General features: G+C 40.6%; 1 protein-coding gene across 4 annotated transcripts in view; it reads right to left on the bottom strand.

Annotated features, from left to right (window-relative positions):
• The window catches only part of KCNQ5 (potassium voltage-gated channel subfamily Q member 5), a 539,086-nt gene that overhangs the window by 83,658 nt on the left and 432,762 nt on the right, over positions 1 to 22,666 (bottom strand). For all 4 annotated transcript variants that reach the window (XM_032340463.1, XM_032340464.1, XM_032340465.1 and 1 more), the window contains exons 4-7: positions 18,615 to 18,790; positions 17,820 to 17,945; positions 5,874 to 5,984; positions 233 to 328 (exon numbers count right to left, since the gene is read on the bottom strand). In XM_032340463.1, the coding sequence (XP_032196354.1) occupies positions 233 to 328; positions 5,874 to 5,984; positions 17,820 to 17,945; positions 18,615 to 18,790 (509 nt within the window). The remainder of the gene's footprint in view (positions 1 to 232; positions 329 to 5,873; positions 5,985 to 17,819; positions 17,946 to 18,614; positions 18,791 to 22,666) is intronic.

Below are 22,666 nucleotides of genomic sequence, written 5' to 3'. Positions count from 1 at the left end.
GTTAATAAATTTGAGCAACGCATGGGCCATTTACTGAAAACATATATTTTTCTTGCTGGGGGAGGGGGGGATGTCTACCCAAATCTAAAACCGTACATTAAGTTCCAATCTCATTTTTACGAACAAAACAAATCAGTAGCTCTACTAAGCAGTGAAGCACAAAGACCGAAAACGACCCAGCAAGCACTCACAGAGACAGATGTTGCCCTCAACCTATTACACTGACATTTACCTGAATGAGGTTGGCAGCTGGGTTCCTTCTTTTCTCGAAGTGTTTCTGGCGGTGCTGTTCTTGTACTTTTAATGCAAAACCTGAGCCAAGAATGCCCTGGAACAAAATACAAAAATAGTACTTAAATTTTTTTTCAAAAGGACTATTAAGTAAGACAAATATTAAAAAAAAAAAAAACCAAACAAACCCTAAAATGAGTCTGAGAAAAGACAAACACTGTGCAACCTGTTCGTAAACATATTACTTATTAAAACAAATACTATTTACCTCTGCTATAACACCATTGGCAATGGCAAGTTTTGAGGCAAGACTGGCAAGAAAGGTAACAACTTTTTCTCTTTAGCCATTTATGATTTCTTATGGTGTGGTAAGGGGTAGCACAGTCATAAATAAAAACTGTAATTTTGAAAATGTTTTTTTGTGTGGCCTTCTCCATGACACTTCTTTATGCTTAAGTTAGAGTAAATGCTTGTATCCATTTGGAATTAGGGGGCATGATGGAATTTAGAGGGTAGGAATTCTGGTTCTGGACAGAGGTGGGTTTAAAATCTGGGACAACTAATGTCTTGCTACTGTGGACATGAGAGTTTTTCTAGCACTTTGGTGATACTATGAAATTTTATATTTTCCCACTCTTGAAATGGTGGGGGTATATTTAAAATCTGCCCAGCTTAATTCTCCACAATGCTATAATTCTACACCTACCAAAGTAAAGTGAAAGGGTTGGGGGAGACAGCTAGCCACTCAGTTTTGAAGTCAGAAAGTTTTCCATTTTGCCTGTTTATATAGTAAAGACAAGAGCGTGGGTTCCTGCTTCCTGAGTTTTGCTTCCCTGAGTTTTGATCTCACACATGTAGCACTCCTTATCTTTTTGGTTTTAGCTCACCTATTGAGATTTTGGGGTTAGTGAGGCGAGTTGTCTCTCCTATGTTTATATTAGTACTTTTGCCTAGTTAGCTTCTTTCTGCTTATCACTTGGAGCTGCCAAAATCCTGGCTCTTTGAAATGCCTCCGTCTTTTCAGTTTGCTTTGGTCTAACATCCACGGAATCGAGATGCTTTGTTTCAGCCTTGGGTTGGCTTTTGGGGCTTGTGAAATTCCGTCTCTGGGCTTTGTCTGTAAGTCTCCACTTTATTGGCGTGGGACATGGAGCTCCCCTGCTTTCAAGTCTGTGGTTTTAGTTGCTTGCTATAAATTATTACCTTTTTATTAAACTTCAAGGAGTCTAACCCTTAGGCTAGAGATGGATGTCTTAGAAGCACTGAGTCAGTATTTGTTGTAGATAGGGAATGGTTGTTTTTCTTCTCTTTATGTTTTTAAAGTAGGTCGAAGATGGTCTAGGCTACTGGGGCGGATGGTGGGGTTTTCATGGATAGGAGGTGTGAGATCTCGGCTGGACGACCACTAGGGGGAGATATTAATGGACTCTAGGTCACCTTTAACCTTCCTTCTTATCTTAGATGTCACAATTCTGAGTATATCTGTGACAAAAGCCAGATAATTAGTAATGCAATTATGTTTAAAATATAGTTCTTTGATAATACTGTTTGATATTAATAAGCAAGAATCAACTCCATTATTAATTAATTAGGATGAATGACTGTACTGTGAAATGAGAAATTACATCACAGGTTCTGTTTTCCATCCATCTTTTTCTGTGACTGTCTCAGGCCATCTGAGATCTTCAATAGGTTGAGGCGGCATCGACCAAACTGTGCAAACATAAAAACCTGGTCTGTGTGATCTGGTTTGTCTATTTAAACAACATTTCCATCCATCTAGAGGTTATAAAAATGACCTCCCAACTCTAGTCATTTATAACTCCAAAATTTTGTCCTGCTATTTGAAATCACTTAGGAAAGATTTATTTCCCTTTCAATGTTGTTTCTCATGAAGTATAAACATGTGAAAGAATATAAAACATTAGCGTTTATACGACATGCTTGTTGTACGTATTGAGTGTGGGTACATTACGTACACAGCGTCTATAATCCACTCACGGAGCATAATTCAGATTTTGTAGACATTAAATTAACAGCAAAAGCTACCATTTTGGGGGCACTTTTTATGTGAAAATGAGGCTTAGAGTTAGATCCCTTCTGGAAAATAAAGATAGGCCCTACATAGCACGAAATCAGCATTTGCCAAACAAACTAAAATGTGCTAAAAATCATACTGGCATTGCTTAGAAACATATATTAGTAGTTGGCAAATGTTTACTACATATCTCTTGCGCCAGACTGTACATTACAAAAGTTATTAAACCAGCCCTGTTCATTGTCTCATTATGGGTCCATTCCAATTTTCCTCCACCTCTTTAAGTGTACAGCTCAGTGAACCTAACTAGAAGCCTACTAAAATAAAGTCCATTATGTTTTATATATTTAGCTCATGGGAGATATCTATGATATATACGTATATAATCCATGTGCGGTCCCTTCAAATACCCACATCAATATGATGAAAATTCTTAGAAACCGAGTTTGGTTTTAATTCATTGTCTAAGATCTTGTGACTTACATTTTTAGGTTTTATGTTTTAGTGCTCTGTTGAGAAGTGCTACATAAACAGTAAGTAGAGAGAAAATGTGTCTTGGTAAATATTTTAAATATTTTTCCCTTTTTGCCTCCTAGATTTAAGGAGCCCACTGTGCATCTGGCGCAGGCAGACAGACTGGACGGAACGATACCCGCAGCAGGAAGGAAGGAGCATCTGAAAGGGGAGAGAGGTCTGTCTGTGAGGACGATGGTGAGGAGTACAGTGCCTCTGCCTGTCCATAGCTCTGGGAGGCTCTGGGGCTCAAGGAAAGCGACCTCCCCGGGGAGTTAGGGAAGGGTGGCCTGTGTGCCTCAGTGATGTTCAGGAGAGTCCTTCTGCTTTGACGAAAGATGGGGAAAGGCTCTTCTCTTTCTTGGTCCTTGCGTTTCCTGGGTGGGAGGAACCCCAAGCAGGGATGGCTCACGACTCACCTCTAACTTTCCTAGCAAAACGTGCTCGTCTAAATCTTGATCACATAGCACTGTTGTGTGGGCAGGTACATAAGAAAAAATGGCATTTCCAGCCACCTTGTTTTTCCTTTTTTTTAAGGGTATATATGGACCATTTGGTCTTTCATTCAATAAGTAAGAACTCAGCCCCTGATGGTGAGGTTGCAGTAAAACACCGTGGTAAAGCCAGTTTCTCTTGGCATTGTGAGGTAATGTTCCGTTCTGGGCAAGGAAGTTTTCCACACTTCCCACATATATTAATTTAATTTGTATATATGAACACTGTAATCACTTTATCGGGAAACATTCCCAAGAGCCCCTGCTTTGTGTCTGATCTTTAACCTAATAGAATGACACAATTTAACCTTCTTGTGATAGCTCACGGTTTCATTATGGGGACTGATATTTGACTGTGCTGGTTGTAGCCAGCTTCTGGGAGGGGGTCGACCCTAACACTAACTGGCTCCAGGTCCTTCCACACTTTGAAAACTTGTGTCTGCTTGCCTCTTACAGATATTCCCCCCTCCTTTGCTGTTAGTCTTCCACCATCTCTTCCTGTTACAGTATTTGTTTGATCAGTCTACCTCTCTGCCTTTGCTATTTAAAATCTTCAGAGAATTGTGAAACTATGTAGCTCAGCTTATCAGAATTTTCTCTAAATTAAGAACAGGTTATGATTTAGGTCTTAAGAGGCTCTCCCATGAGGACAGCACGCACACTGCTGTTGGTTTTAATAGCCCAGAGGTTGCCTCCCTCTGTAGCTTTTCACTGGATCACAGAGGTTGTTTTATATGTGTTTTCAGGATAAGCATAAAAACAAAATCAGTAGGTATTTTGGTTAAAAAAAAAAAAAAAGCCCAAGAATGTATTTTATTGCTCCTGAAAGTATTTTCATGTAGGGAATTTGATTATTGAATGACTCTCCGCTCTGAACTGGATTGTTGAGCTTGCCAGAGAGGTTGATTCTGGATAAGTGAGGTATTTTATTTTGACTCTCCCTGATTTTTCACTTCACAATAGGAAACAATATATCTAGATTCCTACAGAAAATGGAAGAAACGCTTCATGAAAGTTTTCTTCGTGGCAAGCATTTGACTTAATATTACCACATTGGTCTTCACATAATTTCTCTGGGTGCCACAATTCTACCTCTATCATAGACGCGGAAACACACCCAAGTTTAAACGGTATCCCTCCAAAATTCATATGTTGGAGTCCTAATTCCCAGCACTTTAGAATGTGACCTTACTTGGAGATAAGGTCTTTACAGAAGTAATCAAGTTACAAGGAGGTCATTAGGATGGGCCCTAATATAGTATCCCTGGTGTCCTTAGGAGAGGAAATCTGGACATGGGCAGGTACAGAGGGAAGACAATGTGAAGACCGAGGGTGAAGACTGCCATCCATGAGCCAAGGGAATAAGTCTGGAACAGTTCCTTCTCTCATGGCCCTCAGAAGGAACCAGCCCTATCACCTCCTCGATTTTGGACTTCTTGACTCCAGAACTGTGAGATAACAGATTTTTGTTGTTTAAGCCACCCAGTCTGTGATACCTTTACAGCAGCCCTAGCAAATGAACACCGTCACACTCGCAGTGTTTGTGCTGTAGTAGTACGTGGCTTTACATTCAAGCTAAGATCTAATGCTCACGTGAAAGACTGTATGCACAGTCTTTTCAGTGTCTTCTCCATGGTCTTGTATAGTCTGGGACAGAAGCAGCTGGTCAGTCCAGAGCTGAGCTCCCGCCATGGAAACAACATGGGCTTCCTCTGTGCTCATTTATGGACAGAGGAGGAGCCCTGTGAGCTCAAGGCTGGGGTGTGAAAATCCCTAGTCCCTTGGCTTCCTTTGAAGGGGTACTCTGGGGTCACTTGGCAGAGGCTGTGACACAACTCAGCGTCTGTCTGGAGCAAGACCGAGGCTATTGTTCCTTAAGCACGACTGAGGCCACTACTGTCATGCTCCTTTTGTTGGCTCTCTTCCCCTGGGAGAGGTGGACTGAACAACAGTGAAAGTCTGGGGATAGAGGCAAATCGTAATATTTTACCAACAGCCTGTAAAGAAACAGGAAGGTATAATGATCAGAAAGCAAACTTCATCTGTTAAGGAGAAAATAATCCGAAGCTTGGGAGAAGATAAGTGTGCTCTTCATTCTGATAAGATGCAGGAGCTGTTCATTAGGAAAAATCAATGACGATGACAGAAAGAACAAGTCATCTGACACATGGAAACCAGTTCAGGTTGTCGGCTTCTCACTCAGATGGATCTGGAGAGGTAAACGCTCCACTTGCTACACCCATCTCCTTAGCAGCACACATTAGAAGCCAAAATGGAGAGATCAGTTTAAAAAGAAGATATCTTTAAATCTTTACACATATTTTAAATGCATTAGTAGCACGCTGACCGAGAGGTGATGCCATCTGAATTATTATTTGGCCATAAAGACCCAGCAGGTATAGAACTCCCAGGTTGAGCATCTCCAAGGGAAGACCATATTTCATAAATTTTCCAACTAGATGTATGTGGAAGAGTCAACATGTTATCAATACAATTATATTTGTAAGCAATATAGATATGTTCCAATTTGTGAAAGCTCACACTAATAAACCTCTAAGATTTAATTTAAGTCGCTTTATTTTTGCCAAGATACTCACGGCAGGAAGTGCAAAGAAAGAAATGCCAAGGAGCGCAAAGCCTGCAGAAAGCAATCTTCCCAGCCAAGTCAGGGGAGTTTTGTCTCCATAACCAATCGTTGTCAATGTAATCTAAAAACAAAATAAATAGAACGTGCAGCTTAAGTACTTGAGAGGAAAGTTAGGGCCCATGAACAGGAGGCAAAGCAACGTTTCCGCTAAATCATTATTCAACAAGCCTTGTTGGCGCATTTTATTACTGGGCTTTAATTTTCCGTGACGCATAACAGAGCTTCTCTTTGTTTAAGGAAGGGAATAACCTACATACTTGTTCCTTCCTTATAACACAATTTTCCATCTTTTCTCAGTGCATTCAAAGAAAGGTTATTTAAATAAGTGGATAACCATCAGTGATACAGAAATGATAGCACCATGGATTTAGGACTGGATCAGTACACAAAACAATAACTTATGTTAATTGAGGCTGTCTATTTATTACCTTGGCAGGCATTTCCTGGAGGCCTGGCGTGTGCAAGGTACATGTTATGATTTGTAGTGGAACAAAAATGAGAGGTACACAGTTCCAGTCCTAAGATATTTACGGCGCAAGAGGGGAGACACGTCACACACAAATCATCAAAACACAAAATAGGGCAAGACAAGTATAATGATGGATGCATATATAATTTGCTTTGGGGACTCAAAGAACAGATTGATCATCACCAGCTCGGGGGGTGCCAAGGAGGTTTTACTGGGGAGATGTTAGCAAACATAGGTTTTGAAGGAGAAGCAATATTTTGAAAGGCAGAAATGATAAAGAAGGCCATCTAGGGAGGGAAAAGAGGTGACCAGCTGCCCAGCAGTGAGGATAAATAGGGTAGGTTCTAGAAGGTGTAAGTTGCTCGGTTGGGCTGGAGCATGGTGGGTCTGAAAAGGATGAGTAGAAGGGGAGATTAACTAGATATGTTATAGCTTAGATCAGGGAGTATCTCTGAAAACTAATATTTGGATCATGTCTCTGCCATGATCAGACTGTTCCTGGAATCTTCCCATGCATCTTAGAACAAAGTCCCGTCTCCTCTCCAGGGCCACAAGGTTCTGCATGACCTGGTACAACAGTGTGACAAGTGAATTGGGACGGTATGGGAGTGCAAAGTAAAGAGATGTGTTAGCAAGTTCAATAGAAATGCATTTGTTAATTCTCTGGGATGAAAGGGAAGACTAAGTCAACAAGGACTTAGACATTTCAAGGGGAAGATGGTTAAGCCATAAATAGAAATATGACAATGGGAAATGGAAGACTTTGAAGCAAAGATAGAAAGTTTGGTTTTGCAAATAAGTGTTTTTGAAATGTTAGCAGGACTCTGATCTAGAAATGTCGAGGAGGAAATTGAGATCGAGAGCGCAAGTCTTGAAAGAGAGAGATTGGGTTCAGCAGGAGATTTGAGTTTTGGAATCAGGCACAGGATGATTGTTGAAGATGTGTGAATAAATGAGACTGCAAAGGCTGCAAAGAAGAGGTCCATGGGCATCTCAGGAAACAGACATCGAAGGGATGCAGGGGAAAGGAAAGTCAGAGAAGAATAAATATTTGGAAAAGTAAGGGAACTAGAAATGGGTTATATAAATGGAAACTCAATGGAGAAGACAGAGTTTCATAAAGCGGATCCCTGGTATCACAGTCTCATAGAAAACCAAGACAATGAGGACTGAGAAAAGATACTGGGTATGGAGACAGATAGCTACTGATGTCTAAGAAAGTGGTTGCTTTGGTTTTATTCTCCTACTGGACCTTTGACAGCAGGGTTACGTTTGAGAGGTAGAAATGATAGGAAACAATGCTCTATGATGCCAGACCTTTTAGAAACTTCCAACTCAGCTTCTGAGCCCTCCCCAGGTTTTTCTTCTCCTCACTTCCATGGGTTTTCTCTTGATATCTTTGGTGGCTCCTCTTACGTGGCATCTCCCACACAAGTCAACCTCTGACTATTGGATTCTTAAGGTTTGGTTCTGAGTTTTTTCTTTCAAAAAAATTCTGTTCTTCTCTCACTTTCTTTCCTTTTTTTTTTTTTTTTTAACTTTCTTTCCTCTTCTATCCTCTCTTTTTTTCTCTTCTCCCAGCTGATTTTAGTGTTCTCATGAATGTAAATACCATTTTTATGGTGCACACCAAATTTATAGGCCAGGTTTACCCGGCCAGATTCTTCTGCACTCCAGATTCACCTATGTGCAGTTGATATTTCTATCTGGATGGCACATAGTCATTTAAAATTAACACGTTTAAAACAGGGGTGCCTGGGTGGCTCAGTGGGTTAAAGCCTGTGCCTTCAGCTCAGGTCATGATCTCAGCGTCCTGGAATCGAGCCCCGCATCTGGTTCTCTGCTCAGCGGGGAGCCTGCTTCCCTCTCACTCTCTGCCTGCCTCTCTGCCTACTTGTGATCTCTGTCAAATAAATAAATAAACTCTTAAAAAAAAATGTTTAAAGCAGAAAACTTATTCTTTCCAAACCTGTCATTCCCCCAAATGCATCCCCTCACAGCCTAATCGAGGGCACCACCATCCACCCAGATGCTCATGTCAGAAGCCTCAGTGCTTGTTTCCCTCACTCCCTCCCTGAGTCTATCAAGTCCCATGGGTTCTAACTCCCAAAGATACTGCCAAATCATCCCCTGCTCACTGTCTTCCCTGCCATGGTGACAGGCCAGGCTGCTGCAGCAATTTCTCAATTGCTCTCTCTGCTTTTTTCTTGATTCATTCCCTCCAGTTCCTTCTCCCTATATCTGTGAGGGGAATTATTTTGTTACTCCTCTTTAAAAAGCCTTCAATAGCTACTCATCGAATTCCGAATAAACTCTAAGACCCTAACTATGGCCTACCTGATCTGGTCTCCACCTACCTCTCCAAGATCACTCTGATTTCACCCTTGCTCACTATACTTTGACCACAATGTACTTTCAACTCTTCAAATAGGCCAGGTTATTTCTACCACAGGACCTTTGCATATCCTGTTTCTTCAGCCAGAACTCTCTTCTCCCCACCTTTCCCAGAGCTCCTTCTCATTCTTCAAGTCTTATCCAAAATACTCCGTCATCAGAGTGGTCTTCCCTACACACCCTATCTATAACAGGGTCTTCAGCTACTTTCTATTTCAACCCCTTGTTTCTTAATAGCACTTACTATAAGTGGTAGGTTTTTGTATATTTTTTCGGAGAGGGGTCCCTATTTCCTTTACCAGAAGAGTAACCATGTCTTTATTATCTCTCTAACATCTAGCATGATGCTTGTCACAAAGTAGGATGAACTCAATAAATATTTAGTAAATAAATGAAGAATCCTTTCAAGAATGCTGGTAACAAATGGAGTGAGAAAAATCAGGCCAGAACTTCCAGAAACCTTGGACTTGAAGAAAGACTTTCTAGGATGTCTTTGTGCATATCTACAGAGAGAGTGAGTCTGAGCTGGGGAGGAAGAATGGTAGCTTCATTACAGGCAACCATGGAGGAAAGAAAATAGGATCAAGTGTACAACCGGAAGGGTTAGCTTTGGCAATGTGGAAGGACATGTCTTCTATCATGGAAGAAAGCTGTGGACACAATATGAGTGAAGGGCAGCTTTGGAAGGCCTGAATTGGTTCTCTTCAGTCTCAGTAAAGGTGAGGGTGGGGGGTTAGCTGTGGGGAATGAAAGACTTAGAGCTTCGGGTGGTGACCGTGTGAGAGAGTGTCTAGGACAAATCAGCAAGAGAACAGGGAAGGCTCATCCAAGGTTGGGGAAAGAGAATTTGTGAACCTAGTGGCCAAGTTAATCACACATCACTAGCAGTATTAGGGGTGGGGGTCTCCAAGGAATTCCTTGAGATGGCAGAAAAAATATTCCTGGCTCAGTTTTGTTATAGGTTCTTAATCCTAAATATGTGGGAAACATTTTAATCTATACTTTTTCTGCAAAAACAGCTTAATCCTTTTCCAGCAGTTTAATCATAATAAACTAAAGGAGGTATTTCATGGTTTGGTCATAGCAATGATGGTATATTTCATGGTAAACTTTACATTCTAATAATGCAATAGTCTCCCCTTACCCATGAGGGATACATTCCAAAATCCCAACGGATGTTGAACCCTACATACACTGTTTTTTCCCTAAACACACATATAATAAGTTTAATACATAGATACAGTAAGAGATCAACAATAACTTATAATAAGAACAACTATAGCAGTCTACTGTAATAAAAGCTATGTGACTGTGGTCTTTCTTGAAATACAATACTGCCCTCATGTTTCTTGTGATGATATGATAAAATGCCTACGTGATGACGTGACATGAATGAGGTATGCGTGATGACATAGTGTTAGGCTACTATCACGTACCACGTACCACGTGCTTCCCAAGGTAACAGAAACAGTGGAAAGAAAGAACACGGATAAGGGGGAGCTACCATGCATCTGAGTTATTCTCCTTGGCTCATCACTCAGAGAGCGTTTTTTTGTTTTGTTTTGTTTTGTTTTTTTAAACCACCGCTTTTAAGTCGGAAGAATGAGACACAGCAAAATGACGATGTACCCAGTGTTTCTTCCTGAGTAGAGAAGAATGCCTGCTCCCTCTCATTCTGGATTTAGAGTTGCCCTCCCTCTTACAGGCGTGCTTTGTCGGAGAGAAAGGAAGCCCGGGAACGCAGAGAGCTGCCTCCCTCCCTCCTTCTCTCTGCACTGGGTTCAGGCTGGCACGCAGAGTCTGGAAGGGCTGGCGGCCAAGCCCAACAACTTCCTCCACTCCGATTTCAAAGTCTCTCAGGATGTTGCTCGGTTGAAAGCATAGAGGCCTTCCATTGCCAGCCAGGCTTGAGAAGGATCCGGCAACAGGGTAGCAGTTTCATCCCAGTCCATGCTGGGGAGCAGGACTTTCCTTTGTCTCACGCCTGCTGGGAGCAGGTCCCTTTCTGTGGCAGCAAAGGGGGTAATTGGACTCCCTGAAGGGGACAGACGGGTAGTACCAGGGATGAAACTGACATTTCTAGGATGCACTTAGAATAAAACGATATGAGCCTTCTTTACGAATTCACACGGACCCATCGGCTTGAATCAAGCCACTGACTTCCTAAGCAATGACCGGTTGCATGCAATGAGACCATCCTCCGATGAGGCCTGCATAGATGTTCATTGATTTTTCTGGACTTTTAGGTCAAGTTGTCCTTGAAATACCGGTGTGTCTCCTGGAACAGCACAACTACATTATGTTTCTTTTCTTTTCCTAGCCTCTGGAACGCCCTGCTAACAATTATCAGCTGGTTCTTTGTACCTGAACTGAGTAGCAGCCTTGGGCAGGCAGGGGGCTTATTCTGCCACACTTGTGCCAAACAATAAACCCAGTTGTCTTTCAGAAATCCTGTGAAGCGTTCAGGGGCCAAACCTAGTAATGACGAGTTTCACTGGGATCCAAAGTCAGAGAAAGGTAGGCTCACACAGAAGTCCAAAGACACCAGCTCATCAGGGGAGCTCCTGGAACAGCAGCTTCTTTCAAAGAAACTTGAGAGGCTGCCAGTGTGATCTTCAGGGGCTGGAGGAAATCTACCATATTGGACACAATTCCATTTTGGACCTACTTCCAGAGCTTATAGGAGATATGCCTTTTGCACAGGTTAACCTGTGCTGAATAGATTAAATTTTAAAAATGTATTTATGCATTTACTCATGTTTTTACATATGGATTATTGATTCTTACTCATTGACATTAGACTATGGTTTTACAATATTCTTGGAAAGTCTGTGAGGTTTTGATTTTACTTAGGAACATGAAAAGACAGATTAAAAAAATGTCAACTATCTCTTCCAGTACAGTTATGGGGAGACGACTACTTTCTTTGAGTGAGAGGATGCCATTTAATGCCACACTTTGTGACCGGAGGTGGAAACCAGCAGAGGCATTGTCAGGTGATACCTGGACCAGACGGGTCAGGATCTGAGAGGGAACGGCTCCCTTCAGGAACGCTGGGAGTTTGAGCTATCGTTCCGTCAGGCCATTTACTTGAAGGTGATCTGGCAGATGGGAAAGGTTCAGATAAGTTTTTGTCAACATATTGCATGTACTCAGTTGCTGCCACACAGGTGAGAAAATATATTTTCTGACTGTGGGTTGTAGATGTTGGTATAAATGTGTGTTTGTGTAGCAAAGGTGGACTCGGAGCCCTTAGTGTGTTTAGTAATCGAGAAGTCTTGTCTTCAGGAATAATACTGCAAAACACATGCAAATTTGGGCCCAAGATTTCTTGATTTTTCTTCCCTCTTCCTTTGTGTTCTTTTTGTGTGGGATGGCAGATGCTATGGTCAGATTATAATTTGGACACTGGGTAGACTATAACTTTTTTTTTTCCCTTCAATAAAAGAATTAATTCCAGACCAGTAGATATAAACCCATCCTTCCTCTCTTCAAGTAACACATCGATATACATTTATTAGTCTAATTTTGAGAATACAATTATGACTACCACTTTACAACTAATTCATTCATGAGAACAAGTTAAGAACATACTATTTGTAGACTTCCAAAGCACAGTATAGTTTCCCTATAAGGCCGTGCTTCAGAGGATGATTCACATGAGGAGTCTGTCAACTGTCTCTTTCCCTCCCTTTCCCTTGTCCCCCTCCCCTCCCCCCTTCTCCTCGCCTCTCCTCTTCTCTCTCTTGGTTACTTCCTAAACACCTAGTTTCAGAGAGCGGGTAGCCTAGAACCTGTGCAGGAATTAGTTCATCGTAAATTCGTAGACGAGAAAGGTTTTGAGTGTGCAAATAGCAGACTGTCTCGTAGGGGTGGCCTCAGATCCTGTGGGTGCTGCTGTGGCAGGCAGGGTAACAGGATTCTCTGTTGTTCTTCCAGGCTCGTTGTCAAATACGTAACAACAGCAGTGACTAACATTTGTTCAGTGCCCGACCTAGGCCCTACACATCCTTATCTCGTTTACTACCCATAGCAACTTTGTGTTTGGGTAATGCTATTTTCTCAGTTTTATAGAGATAGTAAATGATTCGCTGAATACCGCACCTCTGCTAAATCCCGATGATGGGGCTGGAAGCCAAGTTTCCTGACTTTAATTCTTTCTGTTCTTTTCCATACAGTGTGTGCTCAATGTTTATGGACTCAAATCAAGTAAAAGTATTCAGCACCATGTGTGAGATGGCATTTACTAATGGAACTGACGTCTTAGGAAAGGCTTCCCACCGATATATTTCACATACCCGTGCCATCCAGGCGGGCACACCATACAGAGGCTCACAGCAGCTAAGATGTTTCGGTGGGTAGCAGCTCATGCATGTGTGTCTCAGTTTTTGCTTGGTACTTAACAATGTTCTTGAATAGTTAGGGTTGGTGTGGTGATGATGTCTTGGCCAAATAAAGCTCTGATACCATCAGATAATGTTTTGGTAGTGAGAAATAATTGTTAACTTTTATTTAACGTGCCAACGCTGAGTCAGAAAACAACAGCTTATCAAAGTTGCAGAAAATATTTTGTACTGGTGAGCTCAGTGGAAGGAGGGTTGATTCTCAGTGCTATGAGACACAAGGGTATTTTTTTTTTCTTTTTAAGATTTTATTTATTTATTTGACAGAGAGAGAGAGAGAGAGAGAGATCACAAGCAGACAGAGAGGCAGGCAGAGAGAGAAGGGGAAGCAGACTCCCTGCTGAGCAGAGAGCCTGATGCGGGGCCCCGATCTAGGTCCCTGAGATCATGACCTGAGCTGAAGGCAGAGGCTTAACCCAGTGAGCCACCCAGGCGCCCTGACACAAGGGTATTTTTGTTAATTTCACAAACTGACACCACCACTTCTTGTTCTTAGATTTTTGCAGGAGGATGAAACTCATGACATCTATTTGGGCTCTACAACCCGCTGAGTGCACCATACACTATACTATCCATAGAGCCTTCTGTATTATTTGCTTTGAGAAAGGCTGGAAGATTTTCAGCATGAATTCTAGGACTAACTGGCTTATATCTAATTCTTCTACATGCCTGAAGTAATCAAGTCAAGCACAGGGTCCCAGGTGGAGGCTGTCGTCAGATGCTGACTCAAGAATACTTATACGATTTGCTGTTGTGTGCTTCTTAAGAAAAAAGCCACCCCATCTCACTGTCTTCATCACAGAAATAGCAGTAAGTAGAGAACAAACTGGCCTTCAAGAACAGATCATTATCAGGCAATATTACTTCAGGAAGACCGGATCTTAAGTTATTTCAGAATAAATCTAAGGCAAATCAAAAGGAGAAAAATAATAATAGGGAAGAAGGAGATAATAATAGGAAATAACTCCAGGGAGACTTGTTCTTAAATTATTTCAGAATAAATCTGAAGCAACCAAAAAGGAGGAAAATAGTAATAGGAAGTAACATCAAATGGAGCTCTGCCCAACAAATGAAGATCCTCTTTTCCCGTAGCTGCCAGGGCTTCAGCCACGAGTTGTTTCCCCTTGACCCTCTTCTACTTCTGTCACGAACGTCCCTTCAGAACCCAGAACATCTTTTCATTCTAATCCCCAATTCCCAAGTCCCTTTTGTGCTTAAGCTGTGAGTCTTCCATGAAGTAAAGAGCCCTTTGTTCCTTCTGTTACAAAGGTGCTTCCATCTAACATCCATATCGAAATGTTTTGCCAACAGTGGCTACCATCTTTGATTGGGCACTGGCTGTGGTCTTAGTACCAGGCCCTTAATATTGATTATTCCACTTATTTAACAAACTAGGTGGTACAGAATTGTCTTCAGGGATCACAGTTGTTTGAATTGTTACTGGCTTTTGATAGTACTGATCACACATGAATCCCTCCCAAAGTGGGTTTTGGGGATAGTCCTCGATATTTTTTTAACAAAAGGATATTAATAATTAACGATTCAGAATTCACTGAAATATTGTACCCACAAGCCACAAACTGCATTTTGATACTTAATGTCAATAATTTGGGCTTTCTTAATGAAGAGAATTTCCTAATTTTTTTTTTTTTAACTGAAGTCCAACACTTAGAAACACTAGTTCAGGGTGCTTTCATTTCTCTGTTAATTCTGGGTACTTCCATAGTTAGCAAGGTGTCCATGATGTGCAACATGGACAATTTTAACTAGAAAGTATCCAGCCACATATTTTACTAAGGTCTTGAACAATATATAATAAAAGGTATGATGTTCTAAATTTATTTTATTTCATATTGGAGACCCAGTATATGTTCTTCTTCTAAGGAATAGAAATAGGGGTGCCTGGGTGGCTCAGTCAGTCAAACCTCTGCCTTCAGCTCAGGTCATGATCCCAGGGTCCTGGAATGGAGCCCCGCATCCAGCTCCCTGCCCAGCGGGGAGCCTGCTTCTCCCTCTCCCTCTGCCTGCATCTCTCTCTCCCTCTGCCTGCCAGCTCCCCCTGTTTGTGTTCTCTCTCTGTGAAATAAATAAATAAAATCTAAAAAAAAAAAAAGAATAGAGATAATAAGCACTTTTGTTTGTTTTTTTGTATATTTTTAGGCTTCAGACAATTTCATTAATGACTCAGTTAATATCAACAAACCCACTGTGGACCAACAGGCCTTTTCCTAGAAGCTTGACATCTTAGAAGATTATTCAAGACCAGATTTTTTTTTTAAATTTAAATGGAGAAATAATTAGGCCATTCAAAGAACCTGTTAAGTACAGGTTAAGCTTCAGTCAGAATATGACTATTAAAAATGGCAATCAATGAAAATATGTTACTTCCCCTCTGAAAGTGAAAAGATATGACCTTTGAAACCTGCTACGTGGGTTATTCTGGCAAAAGAAATAAGCCTGTGACTAAGTGAGCAGTACATTAAGAGTTTCCCACACACTGTTTAACATACAATACAGCAATTCTGATTAGTAATAAGGACAAAAGGAAGACTATTGGAAAGAAGGATAAAGAGCTGCCAGGCTGAACTCACCAAGGACTGCATCTCAATGGGACAGGTGCACCTGAATGTCTCAAGCATGTAAGTATGTTGGAATTATCAAGGAAAAACAGAAACTAAACTTAAATTCAAATTGTTGCTTTGAAGCCTGGGATAATGAACTGTCTTCCCCTTGCTGGCTAGAAAAGCCTCCTGTTTTCTGTTTACACAGTTTATCACACAATGAGTCATAGATTTTCACTTGCATTCTACATATAAAAGGTATTTCAAGAATGTCACACGACTGCTCTCTTTCAGGTTTTCCTCCTTCCTCTTTTCAAAATGTCCATTAATGCTTGTGGGGTAGGAGGGAGGAGCTGGGAACCAAATTATTACACCACTAGACTGCTTTGTTCCTAATGACACAATCTTGAAGACACTGACTCTGATAATTTAAGAAAAAAAAGCCTAATCTTCAGGTGAAGCTATTTCTGATTCTTATTCATTTTACTGCTGCTGTGTGGCCACTAAATATACCAAGTTCTGTTCAATACAAGCCCTGACAAGTTTTCTTTGTCCTTGACAAAGGTTCTAGTTCCCACTGATGCACTTTTGATGAGTAACAGAACAATGCAAGAATTGGAAACTTAACTCTATGTTCCACGAAGTGAACAACCAACTTATAAATATATATATTTACTTTTTAAGTAGGCTCCATGCCCAGTGTAAAGTCCAATGTGGGGCTTGAACTCATAACCCTGAGATCAGATCGGAGCTGAAATAAAGAGTCGGACACTTAACCTACTGAGCCACCTAGGTGCCCCCCAACTTATAAATATTTTGCCCACAGTTTAGGTAAAGGATGTATTTTAATTTTGGTGACAATCTATCACTCAAGAAATATTACTGGTGATCTATTAGAGAACTTAATTTTGTTGGGCCAAAGAGATGGGAAGCTGTTTAGACAATTTAAAATGCTGTATGTTTTCACAAAACACCCTTTTGGAATGCCTTAAGGAATAAAATAGAAAGAAATAGAGTTCATATATTCCAGAAAGCATTCTCTAATCTTATTAGGGCCCATGTTTCAATGACTGTTTTATAAATTCTTTACAATGCAGACAAGATTTTTGCTTTAGTGGAAAACTATGCCTTGCTTGGAGCACACCTTTCCAGGTTATCAACTTCTGACTTTATGGGGCTCTGCATTTTTCATGGCTTTTGAGCTATTTTGCAGCTCTGTAAGTTGTAGATAACTGGGAGCATTGCAAAATAATTCTTGTCTATAGACATGTAAATAAACTCTGTCTAGGGAGGTTTAATTGACTTCCCTTTCACACCATGAAGAAGCCAGCTTTACCTGTATTTGAATTCATTTCAATATTTTTGATCTTTATATGTTTCTGTTTTTTGGACAGTCCTTTGAAACGGATGTAACGTTGTACTAGTTTCCTCATTAAGAATAACAAATTTTAAAAAAGGAGTTAAAATCTTTAGCACGGGTCTGTATGAGGTCATGATTTTTATATCTGTTTGGCAAATGATCCTTTAATAACAATTTAAATGAAAAGCAGGCTTTTGAGTGGAAAAATTTGAAAATAAATGTCTATGATCTCTGACCTCAAAGATGGTTATCAGTTTTCTCTTTTTCACTTCTTGTTCCATAATTTTACTTTAACTTCCATTCAGCGACTATTCCTTTTTTTTTTAAACCTCAGAAAAAACTTTTTTGATGAGTGGTAAACGGATGCAAAATTGGTCATTTAGAATCTGTGCTCCACAAAGACAAACAAACAACTCTATCAAGATTTTAATCACAGCTTAAAAAAATAATGTACCCTTATTTTGGCAACAATCTAGCACTCAAGAAATACTTCTGATGATTTATAAGAGAACTTAATTTTGTTGAGCCATAGAGATGGGAAAACTCTTTAGACAATTTTAGTCAGTGCTGTATATTTTCACATAACTCTCTTTTGGAAGTTAATGTTTTTTATGAGACCTTTCATAAATGATTCATAGAAATCATTACACTGTATTCAAAGGAGACATTTCACAACATCCAAAAAATAAAAACAGATTTTTATACTTACTGTGCCCCACCAGAGAGCATCTGCATATGTAGAAAACTCTTTATTGGCATCCTTTTCCACAAGATAGACAAGGAAAGATGAAAAAATAAGAACCAAAAATCCTATGTACCAAGCTGTGATTAATTCCTAGATATAAAAGGAATGAAAGACTGTTAGAGGTTAAAAAAAAAAAAAAAACCTGTGAAAAAGGAAAAACTATGTATTCATTTTATTACTTTTTGGATATTTATTATATATATATTACTTTTTTATTCAGAGGATGTCCCAGGGAACAGAACAACTTCCTCAGCTTTTTTTTATGGTTGCACAGTATTCTTTTTTTTGGTTGCACAGTGTTCTAAAGACATGGGTTTACTCTAATTTATTGGAGGCTTGAGGACTTGAAAAACATTATTTTTTATTTGAGTACCATAGACACACAATGTTACATCAGTTTCAGGTGATTCCACATCTCTGTAGGTGATGCTGTGCTCACAAGCCTAGGTACCTTCTGTCACCACAAAACACAGCTATAGTATCACTGAGTATCCCTGTACCCAGCCTTTGATTCCTGTGACTTAGTCCTTCCATAACTGCAACCTTGTCCCTCCCTCTCCCTTTCACCGATTTTGCCCCTTCTCCCAATTCCCCTCCCTCTGGAACCCGTATGATGACTTTTAAGTAATCCATTATACATTGTGCTTTAACCAGCTTCTGAAATGACTAAGTTTGCTTGATGGGTTCATTACATATTCCACAGCAATCAACGAAAAAGTTTCCAAAGGCTTGTTCTATAATTTAGAAAGCAAATCTTACCTTGCTGTGAGCATAAACCACTGAACCTAGTAATTTCCAAGTGCCTCCCCTTCGGTCCATGCGCACCATGCGGAGGATCTGTAGGAAACGGAGACTTCTGAGTGCGGACGTGGCAAAAATATTACCCTGAGTTTTTGCAGAAACAACTGCTATTGAAGCGATAAGAACAATGGTATCTGAAAGAAACAGGTTGAAATAGCGATAAGTAGCCGGACATGGAAGGTTTTTTTGCTCAAAATAGTGTTTCAGAAAGGTTCACTTGGACCACTTTGTGGTACAAACAAACAGATCTTGAGCCTCAGCCTGGAACAGAGGTACTGCGGCTCCGGGCCACCTGAAGAGTGACCAAGCAGAGAACGGGATCCACGTATTGCCTGGGTTCTGACCCTCTGGCTAGTCGATGCTTTATCTATGCAACAGTGAACCATTTGCTACAGAAGCTTGGAAGAATTAGATGGACAGTGGCCTTTGGAAAGTTCGGTGTTCCAGGCAGCACCAGGACCATTTGGGCTCTGGTTTCATGAGCATTGCCGTCCTCAGCATCCCCTGCTGAACGCCACAGAGGCATCCTAGCCCGTGTGGCTACAGAAGTGTTGTTTGGTATAATCACATTTCTTGCTTTTGATGAAGTTCTAGAACCTAGGTGAGGTTCGGTGGGCTGAGGTCCGGAGCCGATGACCAAGAAAGAATTCTTGAGACATCTTTGGTGCAAAATGGTGGTTTATTAAAGCACGGGGACAGGACCCGTGGGCAGGAAGAGCTGCTGCCCTGGGTTGTGAGGGATGGCAGGTTATGTACCCTGCAGTTGGGGGAAGGTGAGGGGAAGGGAGGTTTCAACGGAGTTTTCATATGCTAAAGAGGGCCTACAAGGTGCCAGGATGTTCCGGGCCTGCCGGAGGCCTTGCCTTGCATCTGGACCAATGTTGTCTTTAGACCACCCATTAACATTAAGATAGTTGGGAGACTTTTTGGTGGGTTGTCACAATCCTGCTATCAATCGCCTTTGTTAGTGAGATTTAGGACATTTGTAAGCCAAGGGAGACTCCTGTCTAGCAGGATTGTGAGCTCTGCAAGTTAACTATTTGCTTATTGCTCATGGTAGTCAGGGCTGCCCGAGGGATGCTACACATATGACAGAGGGGAAGCGGATGGAGTGGGGGGTACAAGGCGCCAGCTTTTGCTTTGTCTTCAGCCAGCCTCGTGCTCCCTCATTACTTTCTTGTCAAAGAAGCTTGGAGCTCCTTTCTGCCAAAAATTCCCTTGTGTTGTGGAGTCTGCGACTTCACATACTGTCTAACAAAGGCCTCAGCTGAGTTGGATACTCTAAGATCTCTTTATACCTGGCCGGTCAATAATGTGTAAGTTTGGTACACAAATAATAGCACATTTGTTACAATAGAGTATTAATTATACTCACTTTGCATTGCACGGGAATGGATATTTGATGTCTGCATATTGACATCTGATTTATTTGCCATATCGAAATATGACAAATTGACAGATATATTGACTTACTTAGACATATTGAAAACTATCTGTTCTTTTGTAAGCTAAGAAAGAGAACCAGAGCGGCCAATGAAGGCATAGAAAAGATAAAAGGGGACTTAATTGCTCCAAGGGTAAATATCTGAGTGAAAGGAAGAAGACTTTGAAGTGGGAGAAGTGAAGTAGGGATGAATGGCCTCCTATGGCAATTTTAAAAGAAGTTAACTTGGCCTTAACATCCTCAAATAAAATTTCTCTCCTGCTGCAAGTGGGCTGCGCATGACTGGGCATCCACGCTCCAGAGAGGAGTTCCACTTCAAGGGCACTGGGTTTATAATTTTTCTGTGATCCTCAGGATTAACTGCCATATGAATGGGTATTTGTCATCCAGCTCGGCCCTTCTCCCTGGACTGAGACAAGGCTGGTCTCCAGGGGTGGATGGGGCAGATAATTGAATGGCTCTTCTGGTGCCCCTTTTGGGTCGGGACTTGGAATGTTTGGCGGTACAAGGGTCAGCTGAAGGGCTTTAACCACTTTGTGGGTAGGTACACAGAGAGCCACAAGCACATCCTTAAGTAACAGCTCTCTGCAGCTGTTGGAAATGAGAAGGAATTAAATGTGTTGACCCAGACACCAAAGACATATTTTAAGTGAATAAAAAGACAGTTGCAAAGCTCTATGTGCAATATGATCTTATTTTATTTTGTTTTATTTTTTGATCTTATTTTAATAAAAAAAAATGACCAGGAAAATCATGTGAGAATATATACAGATTATTACTATAATTCTCTCTAGAGGTAGAGAGAGTGGGGTGAGTATGTGGGTAAAGGGACTTTTACTAAGTTACTAATTTCTGTACTATGGCATTTTATAACAATGAAAATGTCTTTTGAAATCAGAAAAAAAAAAAAAAACTTTAGAGAAGAGTTAAGTGTGAAATGTCTCTTGGTTTGCATCATTTGGAGGGATTTACTCCCGACTCAAGTAGTTTACAGACAAAGAGACATTTCTTATATGGTCTTGCTAGATATGTATTTGCTTTTATTTCTCACTGTAATCCTGCTTCATTACAAGTGTACAAAGGAAAGAAAAAGGAACAATACTCCATTAACTATGTTAAAATATTTGAGATAGGAGAAGTAAGCAAATGACTGATAGGGATGCAGAAAATACAGCACTTAAAACTTACTGGCGTGCCTGGCACTTTCTTTAGTTCTGTCTTTTTTATGAATGTTAATTATTTCATCCTTATAACAACTGTGTTACTTAGATCTTCTACAGATCCCATTTTACAGATGAGAAAAGGGAGGCGCAAAAAGCACATACTGTATTAATGTGAAAGAATCAGCCACCGTGCTGTTAGACTGCAGTACAAAATGTACGAAGCTATGAAGTTCGTTCATTAGAGAAAACCGAGACAAAGTAAAAGCAACACTGCCTGTTTGAGACAATTTAAAAAATTACGCACACTGTGAATCATAATCTAAGTGTCTGAAGTCACAAAATATGCAAAGGTAACTACAGATGTGATTTAACACCCTCATTGTAATTCAGATCAGACGAGAAAGTTGGGAGTTTGATAAAATGAAATCACAGATGAGAGACCAAATGGCAAATGATGAATGCAGTCACAAAAATGTTTCTGGTTAGATTTCAGTCCTCCACTGAATTTCGTTGTCAGTACCAGCTAGAATATTTCCCAGGCTAATATTTTAGAGGTTATGACTACTCTTTTGTTTTTATATATGTATTTATTATTTTTGTAGTCCGTTATAGAATAGAGGCTCTATAAGGTTGGATAGTTGTATCCCAAGTACCTCGAAGAGTACCTGAAACATGGTAAGCACTCAATAAATATTTATAGAATGGATTTGGATTAAACACTCAAGGTAGTGTGAGCTTTGTTCTCTGACCATACCAGTGTTTTAATAACTAGAATAAGAATCTGAAATACTCTTGGGATGCCTGGGTGGCTCAGTCAGTTGAGCGGCTGCCTTCGGCTCACATCATGATCCCAGGATCCTGGGATCAAGCAAGCCCTGCCTGCATCAGGCTCCCTGCTCAGCGGAGAGCCTGCTTCTCCTTCTCCCTCTGCCTGCTGTTCTGCCTACTTGTGCTCTCTATCTTCCTGTCAAATAAATAAATAAAATCTTAAAAAAAATCTGAAATACTCTTAATCAAAGGATCAATTCAATATTCCATCTTGAATTCTACTGAAACATAATAATTCATAGCTATCATCCATTAAAGTGCATAAATATCACTAAGATTTCCTTTTTATAAAATTAGCTAGGGGCAGTCTTCAAAGACTCCTGCGCTTCCTTCCTCCCAACGATGCACCGAATAAACTCTTGCACGTGGAGTAATTCCCTGTGAAGGAAATCTAGAAACCATATGAGGGACTCCTAAGCATCTGGCAGATAAGAAAATACCCACATTGAAATGGGTAGGAAAGGCTGAGACATAATTTTGCCTTAAACCTCACCTGTAGCATAGTGTCCTACAAATGGGAGGTAACTCCCACATCCCAGCTTCTCCCTGAGAGGCTAAGGGTTTGGACCCCATAT

This window comes from Mustela erminea, chromosome 4 (assembly GCF_009829155.1).
Source record: "Mustela erminea isolate mMusErm1 chromosome 4, mMusErm1.Pri, whole genome shotgun sequence".
Lineage (NCBI taxonomy): Eukaryota > Metazoa > Chordata > Mammalia > Carnivora > Mustelidae > Mustela > Mustela erminea.
The sequence above is the reverse complement of the archived record's forward strand: the minus strand, read 5'-3'. Positions and strand labels throughout refer to the sequence as shown.